At 56.1% G+C, this 12158-nt stretch overlaps 1 protein-coding gene across 1 annotated transcript; it reads left to right on the plus strand.

Moving 5' to 3' along the window:
* The first annotated feature begins 317 nt into the window (after positions 1–317).
* CCND1 (cyclin D1) lies at positions 318–10040 on the plus strand. Its single transcript, XM_053560473.1, has 5 exons — positions 318–736; positions 2272–2487; positions 3044–3203; positions 6785–6933; positions 9639–10040. The coding sequence occupies exons 1-5, from the start codon at positions 539–541 to the stop codon at positions 9801–9803; spliced, it is 888 nt and encodes a 295-aa protein (XP_053416448.1). The 5' UTR covers positions 318–538; the 3' UTR covers positions 9804–10040.
* Positions 10041–12158: the final 2118 nt, after the last annotated feature.

The raw sequence follows: 12158 nt of genomic DNA on the forward strand, positions 1-12158 counted from the left end.
GTGTGGCCTTACCGCCCTCCTAGTTGTCCCTCAATGCACAAACACCCCCACCCCACCCCCAAATCCCAGGGGACCCACTCCGGGAGGACCGGCCCCCAAGACCTCTCTTCCCTGGGAGAAAGGCTGCTGCGGGGCGATTTGCATTTCTAAGAAAACCGGGCTTCGGGGGCAACTCCGCAGTGGGGCAGGCGCGGTGCCTCCGCGATGGCTTTTGGGCTCTGCTCCTCTTTGCTCCCGGCGTTCGGCGCCCGCGCCCCCTCCCCTTGCGCCCGCCCCTGCCCCCCTCCCATTCTCTGCCCGGCTTTGATCTCTGCTTAACAACAGTAACGTCACACGGACTACAGCGGAGTTTTGTTGAAGTTGCAAAGTCCTGGAGCCTCCAGAGGGCTGTCGGCGCAGTAGCAGCGAGCAGCAGAGTCCGCGCGCTCCAGCGAGGGGCAGAAGAGCGCCAGGAAGCGCGAGGCAGCCAGAGTGAGAGCCGAGCGCGTACCGAGCCCGGACCCACAGCCTCCCCAGCCACCCAGGCAGAGCCCCCGCCATGGAACACCAGCTCCTGTGCTGCGAGGTGGAGACTATCCGCCGCGCGTACCCCGATGGCAACCTCCTCAACGACCGGGTGCTGCGGGCCATGCTCAAGGCGGAGGAGACCTGCGCGCCCTCCGTGTCCTACTTCAAGTGTGTGCAGAAGGAGATCCTGCCGTCCATGCGGAAGATCGTGGCCACCTGGATGCTGGAGGTGCGGGGCTTCGGGCGCCTCTCTTAGGAATCTCCTACAACTTGTTGCCAAGACCCACATTTCTTTGCTCCTCGTGTCCCTCCCTTCTCTCCCGCTAGAACGTTGAAGTTTTCTAGGATGTTGCTAGGAATCCGTATTTTCAAAATAAATAGATATTGTGGGTATTTTTTGAACGGGGAAAGGGTGGGGGCGGGGACGTTAGAAATTCCCTTTCCTGGTGGGGGGAGGGGGAGGTTAGGGAGGGGTACCTTTGGGAAAAGCCAGCGCCAGGGGTACCCCAGTGGGCCCGAGGGTGCGGGCTGGCGTCTGGGCGCACTTTGAGGCCCCCGCCTGCGCCCCAGCTCCGCCGCGCGGTTCTCGCGGCCCGAGTCGCCAGCTCCGGGGGGAGGGGGCATAGATTTGATTTTTAAATTAATATCCATGGACACGTATGCAAGGGCTGCTCGAGCCAGTATTATGCGCCATCTTTGCTCTTTTATTGCAAAGTAAAAGTGTTTATTAATAATTGGGGGCAGGGTGGGGGCGGGGATCGACCGGCTGGGCTCTGGGGCCGCTGAGAGGGGCCGCGCGGCCGCTGAGAGCCGGTGCCAGGGGAGCGGAGGGAATAGGTATGGGTAGTTTGGGGGAAGACTCTTTTCAGAAAGGGGGGGCCCTTTGTTCAAGCAATGAGTCCTGGGGCGCCCCGCACGGGCAGCCTGGGCCGGAGAGCACGCCGGGCTGCAAGGTCGCGTGGCCAAGACCCCAGAGATTAACCCCCGTCTGCAGGGTTCTTAGCTTGGGGGGTCCTTCCCTGAGCAAGCTGGGGGCCCGGGGCACATTTTCAGGCCTTCGGTGGGTGCCTCAGGAGCCCCCAAGTATTTTTAAATAATTTTTGAAAGTGCGGCGTGGTGCCCTTGTAAGAGCGAAACGGCTCCCGCGCCTAGGGGAAAGGGGGGCCCCGGAGTTTGAATTCCTGGGGCTCTTCCCCGAGCCTGTAACGAGCTCCTGACCCCCGGCCTGGGTAAAGGGCCGTTTGAGGGTCATTTTCAGGGGGTTTGTACGCACCCAGTTATTTTTTTAATATTTTTAAATATTTTTTGAAAAGATGACGTCTGGGGAAATGCGGCGCGGCGGCCTGGGACGCCACCTTTGTGTCTCGCAGGCAAGGCGCCCAGCCCCGCGGCCCGCCCTGCGGCCCCGCACCCGAGTGGGTGCTGACCCTCAGCCAGGTGGACCCTGGAGCTCCAACTCGGGCTGGGGTCCCCAGAGCAGGCGGTCTGCGCCGCCGCGCATGCTGCCCAGCCGTGCCCACTCCCGCCCCCATTGTACCAGCCTCGATGGGGACTTTCCCTTTCAGTTTCGGGGTGGGTGGATATTGGGGACACGTGGAGAGGGGGTGCATCACAAGAAGCTACTGTCGCCCCCTGCTTCGACCCCTGGGCGCCCTAGTGTATTGGCAACCGTGGCCCCTCGGGCTGGGGGGTATCGGTTCGCCTTGGCAGAATGGGGGGCCGGCGCTCCCTGGCGGCGGCGGTCACCGGCCGGTGCCCCCACAGGTCTGCGAGGAGCAGAAGTGTGAGGAGGAGGTCTTCCCGTTGGCCATGAACTACCTGGACCGCTTCCTGTCGCTGGAACCTGTGAAAAAGAGCCGCCTGCAGCTGCTGGGGGCCACCTGCATGTTCGTGGCCTCCAAGATGAAGGAGACCATCCCCCTGACCGCTGAGAAGTTGTGCATCTACACTGACAACTCCATCCGGCCCGACGAGTTGCTGGTAACCGCCGGACCCCCACCGTCATGGACACCCCTGTAGCCCCAGGACCCCGGGGTGGGGGTGGGGGCAGTGCAGATGACAGGAGACTCCAACTGCCTTTGACAGATCTGTCCGGAGGGTGCTCTACCACACTCCTGGGGCCCCTGTCAGAGGGGCGGGCAGGATCCTAGATGCCCCTGGTCTCCGCACACTTTGCTGGGACTCCCACCACGTTTGCGCCTCGTAGCGCGGCCGAAAGGTGAGCGGCGCGCGCCCTCTAGCGGCGGCGCTTAGGCCACGCTCGTCGCTGCGCCTAGGTCCCAGGTGGTGGAAGGTCTTTTTGTCTCCACTTACAGATGGCCGCTTGATCACGGGGAACAGCCTTTTCTCACGGCACCTTTTCTGTTTTGATCTGGAATCCTGTGTTGCCCCGTTCTACGGACCCCCAACATTCGCTGTCCCTCCTCTCCCACCACCAAGGCTGCAAACCAAGGGCTGAGGCCAGAGACCTGAGCCAGCTATGTCCCTAGGGCCCCCTTCCCCGCCTGGCCTGATGCTTATTCGCGGGTTTCCACAGCAAATGGAGCTGCTCCTGGTGAACAAACTCAAGTGGAACCTGGCTGCAATGACCCCGCACGATTTCATTGAACACTTCCTGTCCAAAATGCCTGAGGCCGAAGAGAACAAACAGATCATCCGCAAGCATGCTCAGACCTTCGTGGCGCTCTGTGCCACAGGTAGGGCAGGCCTGCCCCCCCACCCCAGGACCAGCAGGGTTGACCTTGGCCTCCTAGGTGGTCCTGTCTAGTTTGTGGTGCTTGCCCTGGGTCTGCCTACACATCTGTCCAGGGAGATGGTCCCAGGGGGCCCTCTGCTCTGAAAAGTGGTCCTCTTCCCTTGCCCTGGTAAGCAGAGAGCTTGGATTGTTTGTTGCTGCTAGGTGGAAAGTGTGTTACCCTCTCTCCTGCCATATGGTGCTTTGGGGATGGAGTGGATGCACAGCCTGCCTATGTCTAGCCCACGGCCTCCCCACTCAGGCAGGGCAGTCTGTGTCCACTGCATGCTGAACAGGGTTTACCTTGGCCACCAGGCGGCCTCCTCCCCCCACCTATTTCCAGCCCTTCTTGTGTCCTCAAGGAGCCTGAGCTGTGGGGGCCCCCTTCTGGCCTCTCCAGGGCTGGGCCACCTGCCAGGGGCGCCTACAGGGTGGGGAGAGCTGCTGGCCTGTGCCTGCACCACGTGCTCCTTGGGCTGAGTGCGGGGGCGTCCAGCAGAGGAGCTCTGAGGCCTGAGGCCCTGCCAGGGGCCCAGTGGGCTGCCTGGGCTCAGCCTGGGCTCAGCTCAGCCCTGGGAAGGGCTTGCAATGCAGCCTGGGTTTGGGCTACCACAGTTGGCAGCAGAGGGGCCTAGTCCTCCCTCTGGCCTCCCTGGCACTGCCCTGGCCCCAAACCCCAGTATGGACAGACAGACGTGGTCCACCATGCTGCCTCCTGACCCCAGCCTTGCCTGTGGCTCCCTGACCTCTTCCTTCTTCAGCCCCAGAGGCCAAATCACCCTACTGTGTGAACTCGCCCTCCCCCGCCCCAGCTCTGCTGTGGCCCACCTCTCACTCTGTTCAGGCCTTGGTTGTCACATCTATTTGGCAGCCCTCGCTCTGGGTGACCTGAGGGCCATGAGGCAAAGTGGGCCATGAGGCACAGTGGCTCAAAGAGGCAGCTGGTATCTTTTTACCCTTCCCCAGAGGGGCAGAGCCCCAAGCCTCTCAGTGCACCTCCATGCTGGGTTACGGTGGTGGCTTGGTATTCCAGAACAGCTTATAGTTCAGGGGAGAGTTGGGAAGATTCTTTGTGTTTCCCCTCCCTCCTCCACCTCTCAGGGCACAGACCCATCCCTGGAGACCTTACAGAGGAGGCCTGGTGGGGGGTGCCCTGGGAGATGGATGGGAGGGTGGGGCTGGCCCTGCAGGCAGCAGGGAGGCGTCTCTGGCTGGGGCTCCTCAGCGCAGAGAAGCCTCCAGAGACTCTAGGCAGCCTTTTATGGAGCTGAAAGTTTCCTGGAGATAATGCAAGGAATGGTTCTTGCACAGCCTCCCTCCCAGGGAGGTTCAGGCAGCTAGAACAATGCCCCCCTGCCCCCAGGACCCCTGGGTGGTGGCAGCAAGATGAGCAGATAGAGGCTGCACTTGGGCTCTCCGAGCTGCTACGTGTCCTTTGAGACCAGCCCAGCAAGCGCCCCCAGTGGCAGGTGAAAGTGGAGGGTCACTCAGGTGACCCAGCACTCTCAGTGGTCATCGTGTTCACTCCAGATGAGCCTAGTGGGGGGGGCAGCGTGTGCCTACCAGGCCCGGCCTGATTCAGCCTCTGGGTGCTCCCTGGGCCCTCCCTGCCCCACTGAACACCAGGCAGTACAAGCCTTCCCTTGCCTGTAGCACACATCTGTCCAGATGACAGCAACATAAGAACAGATGGGGTAGAGGCATCTGGGTTTTGCCCTTCTTGTAAGGGTTACATTTGAGGGTTAACAGGAGAGGCATTGCTCTCCCTCTTCCCTGCCCAGGTGCCCCCAGCCCCAAACACACACGCAGAGGCTTAGACGTACCTGTACACCCTGCGGTAGGCTAGGTAAGGAAGGTCCAGTGCCATCTGAAGTGGACACGTCCTTGGGCTTGACACACAGGCCCTGGCAAGGGCCAGCCATGCCACAGAGTGACCACTTTGGCTATGGCTCACCCTTTGCCACCAGGCAGCAGAAGGGACTAGGTCCTGGCACTTTGGTGCCTAATTCTGGATGGTTCTTACTCAGACACAGAAGGCCACCCCCCACCTGGGCACACACACAAGTTGTGGATGGGCTTGGAGTTGAGTTGGCCCTGGTGACTCCACCCTGCACACGCACTATAGAGGGGATTTCAGAGTGTGGCCAGCCAGAACCTGCTGCTCCCTGAGCCCCTTGTTCCCGGGCACCAAGTAGCATGAGATGAAGCAGCGGGGCTGACAAGATGCCACACCACCCCACTGGCATCCAGCTCCACACCCAGGGCCCCTAGTTCATAGGGTGAAATTAATGGCGGTCCCTGCTGGTGATTTCAAGAAGGCATTCAGAGGTTCATCCCAGGGTGGGAGGGGCCAGGCCAAAAGACTCCATCCCACAGTGGCCAACCTTTCTATGTGGGGGCAAGACTGCCCCGGGGCAGGAGGCTGGTGTCCCCTGCCCCCACCACCTGGATGGAGAACACCTGGGGTGAGTCCCTTGAGGGAAAGAGCTGGCCTTCCCTGTGCTTGAGGAGGGAGTCATGATTGGACCGCAAACCCCTGCTGCTATGACCTGGGAGGAAGATGAACCCTGGCATCTGATAACCATCACCAGAGAGAGCTTTGTGTGGCTGGCAGGCTTCAGGCCATCCTGGCTTTGCACCACCCTGGGTTTATTTCCCACTTAGAAGTGAGCTCAGGTGTGCCAAATAGTCCCCAAGAAGCCAGAGACCAAGGGATCCTAGGCCAACTGGGGCCTCACTCCTGGGGAAGCTGTGGACAGATCCCTTGTACTGCCTGGCACCAACTCCAGGCTCCCCCAGACTCCCGGAGGGGCCTCATACAGAGATGGGCAGTAGAAAGCATGGGGCTATTATCACATGGACTAGAAAAACCATTTTGTCACCAGCCAAAAGGACAAAGGTGGTGTGAGCAGAGGATCTGGGGTGGGGCTGGGTTTTCTCGGTCTTATTTGTGGAAGTTAGAGTCCACCAGAAATGGGCACCTGGTCCAGGTTGCTGGAAGAGCTCTTCCCTTTGGTGGGAGCTGGAATATCCCCCTCACCATCACAGCAACCCTGGAGGACACCAGCCTGGGCCCATCCATGTGAAGTCCCTTCGGAGTATGACAGTTGTCTCTGATCTGTGTTACTAAACAGTGTACTTAGGGTTAGGGGTGTAGAGGTGACACTCTCCTTCCTGTGTGCTTGCAGTGCCTTCATCTTGCTCATTTTGGGGGGTAAACATATTCACAAGACTGAAGATGGTAAGAGGAGAAGGGGCAGTGGTGTCTCTGTCACCCAGCCCTGCCTGTTGGATTTTTCTGGTGGCTATTTTCTTAGTTTGCCTAGCTGATTTTGAGTGTGCAGTGGGGGTAGACATTCAAGGTGGGCTCCTGCTCTCCTAGAGCCGAGGTGACAAGGCTGGAGTCCAGGCAGACCTGGCCGTGGACCCACACACTCCCAATAGTTCCGTGTGACCTGTGCCACACTCCCTTAGAGCCAGTGTTTGGGGTACCCAGATCAGAGGGTCCCTTGCTCATGGTGCTCTTGCCTCCCTCTGTTGCAGATGTGAAATTCATTTCCAACCCGCCCTCCATGGTAGCTGCTGGGAGCGTGGTGGCTGCCGTGCAAGGCCTGACCCTGGGGAGCCCCAACCAATTCCTGTCCTACTACCGCCTCACACGCTTCCTGTCCAGAGTGATCAAGTGTGACCCGGTAGGTGACAAACCCCCTGCCTCGCTGGCTGGCTCTGTGGGACCTCATGCAGACAGGAGACATCCAGCACCATCGAAATGGCGCGGCTGGTGCCAGGGCCCCTGAGGGTAACAGGATTGTGGTCACAAGGGCAACTGGGCAAGCGTCCCATCAAGTTGACCAAGCTGGGGCTCCAGAACTTGCTGACCAGCCGCAGGGGTCTCACTAGCTTCTCACGTGCCCCTGGGGATTCCAGACACAGGCGGGAGCTATAACCCACCCTGTGGTCCGTCCAGGAGCAGGGGCTGCAGGCTGGCTGGGCTGGTGATCCGTGGTAATGGTATGTGGGGCTGGAGCCCAGCTGGGCTTTGTTCGGGCTACAATGCTCATGGCCCATAAATAGCCGCTTTAAAAGGGTTCTTGTGAGGTCCCCAGACTCCGGACAACAGAGCGAATAGAGACAACCTTGTTTTTTATGGCCGTCTTTGAGAGGCTGCTTCTGTAAAACCCTGAGTTGACTGTGTCTTTTTTCTTAAAGTGCCATTATCTTATCCCCAATTCTTTCTTTTTCTTAAAGAATTAAAATAACAATTACAGGGGTTTGTGGCATTTACCAAATTAGACCAGAGAAGTTGCCGGATCAGCCAGCCACTTAGCCTCCCAGCCCCCATACGTGGGGGAGTGACCAGCTCAACCCCGGCTCAGCTCTGGCCCTGGGCTGCCTTGTGGTGTCCACCCCAGAGTGTCCAGAGGGCTTGTGTGGGCCCCAGCCAGAGGCGATCTCACAGTGCACCTGCCTGCCTGGCGCTCACTCTGGTCTCTCTTTGAAAAGGAAGAAGCCTTTTTGTCGATGGACACTAGGGGTGGGAGGTCCTCTTCCCTTTGTGCCACCCTCAAGCCTGGTGGGGGAAGTGGAGGCTCAGTCTCCTATGCTGAGGCAGGGGCAGCATCCTGCAGCTCTCTAAGAAAAAGGGTCTCAGAAGCACCAGTGAGGCCCCAGAAAGTCCGAGAGGAAAGCCCCACCATCACAGTGAGTCCTGTGCCTGCACCCTCCTCCCACGCTCCAGGCGCTGGGTGAGCACCCGTCACCCAGTGTGGCCACTCAGCACGCTTGGCTTGGCCACACGTTTCTTGCAGCACAAGACAAAACGCAGTCTTTGGGCAGTTGTAGGAAATTGCCGCGTTATCCCTTGTTTGAATAGAGGTTGTCTTAATTAGGTCTGAAGTAAAATGCCCCACAGCTGACGTAGGGGCAGAGATTAATTCCAACTGAATTGCCTTTGGTCGTCCAGTGTGAAATGCATATGGACTCAAGACTCAGAACAACCCTCAGCACGTTCTAGGACTTTCTCTGGTGCACAGAGTGTCCATGCCATTGGAGTCGGGTGTCCTGTGCCACATGTTGATAATTCTATGTCCCTTTGCGCTGAGAAGTGGTCAGAGCGTCTGGCTGTGGGCAGACAGCCTTGTGGGCAGTTGTGGACAAGACAGACTGTGCGGGAAGGGAACAGCATGCAGCTCCAGGTGTGGGGCCCCTGGTCAGTGCAGGGCTGCTGGAAGCAGGAAACAGAAGGCCACAGGCAGTCCCTCAAGGTGCTTTGCACGTACACAGAGTACGTGTAAAGAATTGGTGAGTGGCGCTGTTGAGCCCCTCAGTGGTGGGAACCAAGAGTATCTGGTGTTTGGAGTGAAACCGGCGTTCTGGGTTCCACACCGGGCCTTCTGACCCTGGGTTTCCCCTTCTATACAAGGGGACCATTCACAGGAGCCTGGCTGTCCTCATTTGCCATGAAGAGTAGTTATCAGAAAGGAGAGTGAAGAAGGCTCTCCTGTAAAGGCGTGGAGCCCTGTAAGGGTCCGCCACCCAGGGACTCACTAGAAGCTATCCGGCTGGGTCCTCTTCTGCTGGATAGCACCTTCCCTTCCTCCAGCCCCATCTGCTCAGCAGCGCCTTACGGACCAATGGCAGGGCTGTGGCTAAGCCCCTGTGCCTTGTGGAAGCCCCTGTGCCTCTGTTTCCCAGGCTGACCCAAGGCTTTGCTTGGTTTTGGAAGTCCCAGTGTAGCTTCCTGGCAGTTAGGATATATGTGGCCCCAACACTCAGATCCCATTTTTTTATTCAGCCACCCAGCAGAAGCAGCAGCTTCAAGCTGTTGGGAGATTGGCTCCTGGGTGCAGGGCTAGGGTACAGGTGCATGGCTTCCAGGAACTTCTGGAAAGGTGGGCATCTCTGCGGCTGCAGCTGGTGGATGGCCCAGGTGGGTGGCCCAGGACGCAGGCCTGAAAGGATGAAGGGTCCAGGTGCCTCCAGACCATCCGACACTCATCCTCAGGTTTGCACGGGCCTACAACTTTGCCAGCAATTTCTTATGGAAGACTAGCCCCCACCTCGCACTGACCCCAGGGCAGCTCTGTGGCAGGGGTTATATCCAAAAAGGCTGGGCTCAAAGCCCCCAGCGCTCCCAACACCTGTTCTGGATCAGATGGTGTTAGAGTCAGCAGGGCATCGGCAGGGCCAATGGGACCAGTGATCAGGGTCCTTTTGAGGACTTCCAGTGAGAGGCTGGGCCTGTCAAGCAAACAGGGCAGGGCTGGGTAGATCTGGGCCACAGGAGAGCTTAGGTTCAGCCTCTTCTAAGAGCTTCTAGGTCATGGGATTTGGGAGGGGCCTTCTCTGCAGACTCCCTCTAAAGATCCCTTTCTGCTCCCCTTCCTGTCTCTCCCAGGACTGCCTCCGGGCCTGCCAGGAGCAGATTGAGGCCCTGCTGGAGTCCAGCTTGCGCCAGGCCCAGCAGAACTTGGACCCCAAGGCTGCAGAGGAGGAGGAGGAAGAGGAGGAGGAGGTTGACCTGGCTTGCACACCCACCGACGTGCGGGACGTGGACATCTGAGGGCGCTGGGCGGGTGGGCGCCTCCGCCACCCACAGCGAGGGAGGAGCTGGCCCCAGGTGCCCCCCAACAAGGTCCTGCTTCTCCGGGATATGTCACTACCAGAAGGGAAAGCTTCATTCTCCTTGTTGTTGGTTTTTTGGGTTTTTCCCCCTTTCTTCTTTTTCCCTTCCATCTCTGACTTAAGCAAAAGAAAAAAGATTACCCAAAAGCTGTCTTTAAAAAAATGCAAGAGAAAACATATTTGCGTAACCCCGAGTGGTAGGGGGAAGGGTTGTGCCACAAAAATAGAGGATTTTATACCCCAGTAATCAACTAGTTTTAATATTAATGTGTCGTAAGAGTAGGCATTAGCACAGAGGGAGAGTCTCCAGGGGAGGGTTAGATTTGATTCTTTATGTGTTTAAATTTAAAAAGCATAAAAAAAAAATTAAAAATAGACTCAACAAACCATTTTTAAAGTAGAAGAGGGTTTTAGGTAGAAAAAAACGTACTCTTGTGCTTTTCCTAGAAAGTGCGGCTTTAGTGTGTCCCTAGGCACCTTTGTATCTTGCTTGCTCACGCATGTAGTCACTTTATAAGTCATGTGTATGTTTATTTTATTTTGTAGGCAGATGTGTAACCTCTTCACCTTATCGATGGTTGATGTAACCCCTCGGCTAGAGTAGCATAGCGTGCAGCATCCTCGTGTGCTCACACTTCTGCCCGCGCGCGGCCCCCTCGAGGACAGGGCTGCAGGGCAGCAGCCAGCGCAGTGGTGTTGGAAAAGCCCACCTCTTCCACTCCTACGGTGCGCTCCTATAAAGAGAAAACAAAATAGTGACATAATATATTCTATTTTTATAATCTTCCTATTTTTGTAGTGACCTGTTTATGAGATGCTGGTTTTTCTTTCACCCAGTGGCCCTGCAGCCAGCTCACGTCCAGGTTCAATCCACAGCTACTTGTTCATGTTTCTTCTCAATATTCTAAAACCATTCCATTTCAAAGCACTTTCAGGCCGGTAGTTCTAGGAAATATCGCTGTTTATGTTGTGTGTGTTGGGGGGGAGGGCAATTTTTTAATGGAATGGTTTGGGAATATTCACGTACTTGTGTGCAAGCAGGATTGCCAAGCAAGTGCATGTCACTATGGTGTTAGCGAAGGGATGTTTTGGAAGGCTGTGTTCCAGTCAAGAAGAAAAAGATTTGCATTCTCACATTGCCAGGATGATAAGTTCCTTTCCTTTTTCTTTAAAGAAGTTGAAGTTTAGGGATCCTTTGGTGCCAACTGGTGTTTGCAAGTAGGGACCTTGAAGGTTTACCTAGAGAACAGGTGGTTTAAAAGTTACCTTTAGATGTTTCACAACGGAAGGTTTTTAAACACTAAGATATGTAATTTATAGTTAAGGCTGAAAAGAATATTTATTACAGAGGATGTTCCTATGGCCAGTATGATTTATAAAGTAATGCAATCTCCCCTTGATTTAAACACACACACACACACACACACACACACACCCCTTTCTGCCTTTGATGTTGCAGATTTAACACGGTTTATAAAAGATAGATCCTTTTCTAGGTGAGAGGGAAAAATGTCAAGGAAAACCACACAAAGACATGATTCGACCTGTTTGGTGTTTCTCAAAGAGATACCGTCCGAGAGCTATTGGAGTTAGAAGGAAAATTAGGGTACTTGGAACAAGTTTAGTTAAGATAATATTCTCATCCCCTACTACTCCCTCCTTCAAAAAAAAAAAAGTAGCAACAGATAGATAATTTGCACATCTTGGCTATGTCCTTTTTGTAACTTTTATTTAGGAAGTGTTGAAGGGAGGTGGCGAGAGCGTTGAGGATGGTGGTGGGGATGGGCAGGAGGCTCCCGAGGGAATGGGGCAGTGACCACACCAAGGACAGGCTACGGCTCCGTTTTCTTATTGCGCTGCTACCGATGACTTCCCGGCACGGTTTGGAAACAAAATTCACATCGCTTCTCTGTATCTCTTTCACATTGTTTTGCTGCTATTGGAGGATCAATTTTTTTGTTTTACAATGTCATACTGCCATGTTCTAGTTTTAATTTTCTTGTAGAACATTGTATTACAGATGCCTTTTTTGTAGGGTTTTTTTTTTTATGTGATCAATTTTGACTTAATGTGATTACTGCTCTATTCCAAAAAGGTTCCTGTTTCACAATACCTCATGCTTCACTTAGCCATGTGTAGACCTGGCGGTCAGGCTCTGTCTGCTCCGGCAAACAGACATGCGGGTGAGATCCCACGTGGGCCTGGTGGGGGTCGGCGCCCAGACCACGTGCTTGAGACCCACGCGGGCATCCCTGAAGACCAAGCTGTGTCCGTTTTCTTTTCCCTGCACCTG

This window comes from Nycticebus coucang, chromosome 14 (genome assembly GCF_027406575.1).
Source record: "Nycticebus coucang isolate mNycCou1 chromosome 14, mNycCou1.pri, whole genome shotgun sequence".
Classification (NCBI taxonomy): Eukaryota; Metazoa; Chordata; class Mammalia; order Primates; family Lorisidae; genus Nycticebus; species Nycticebus coucang.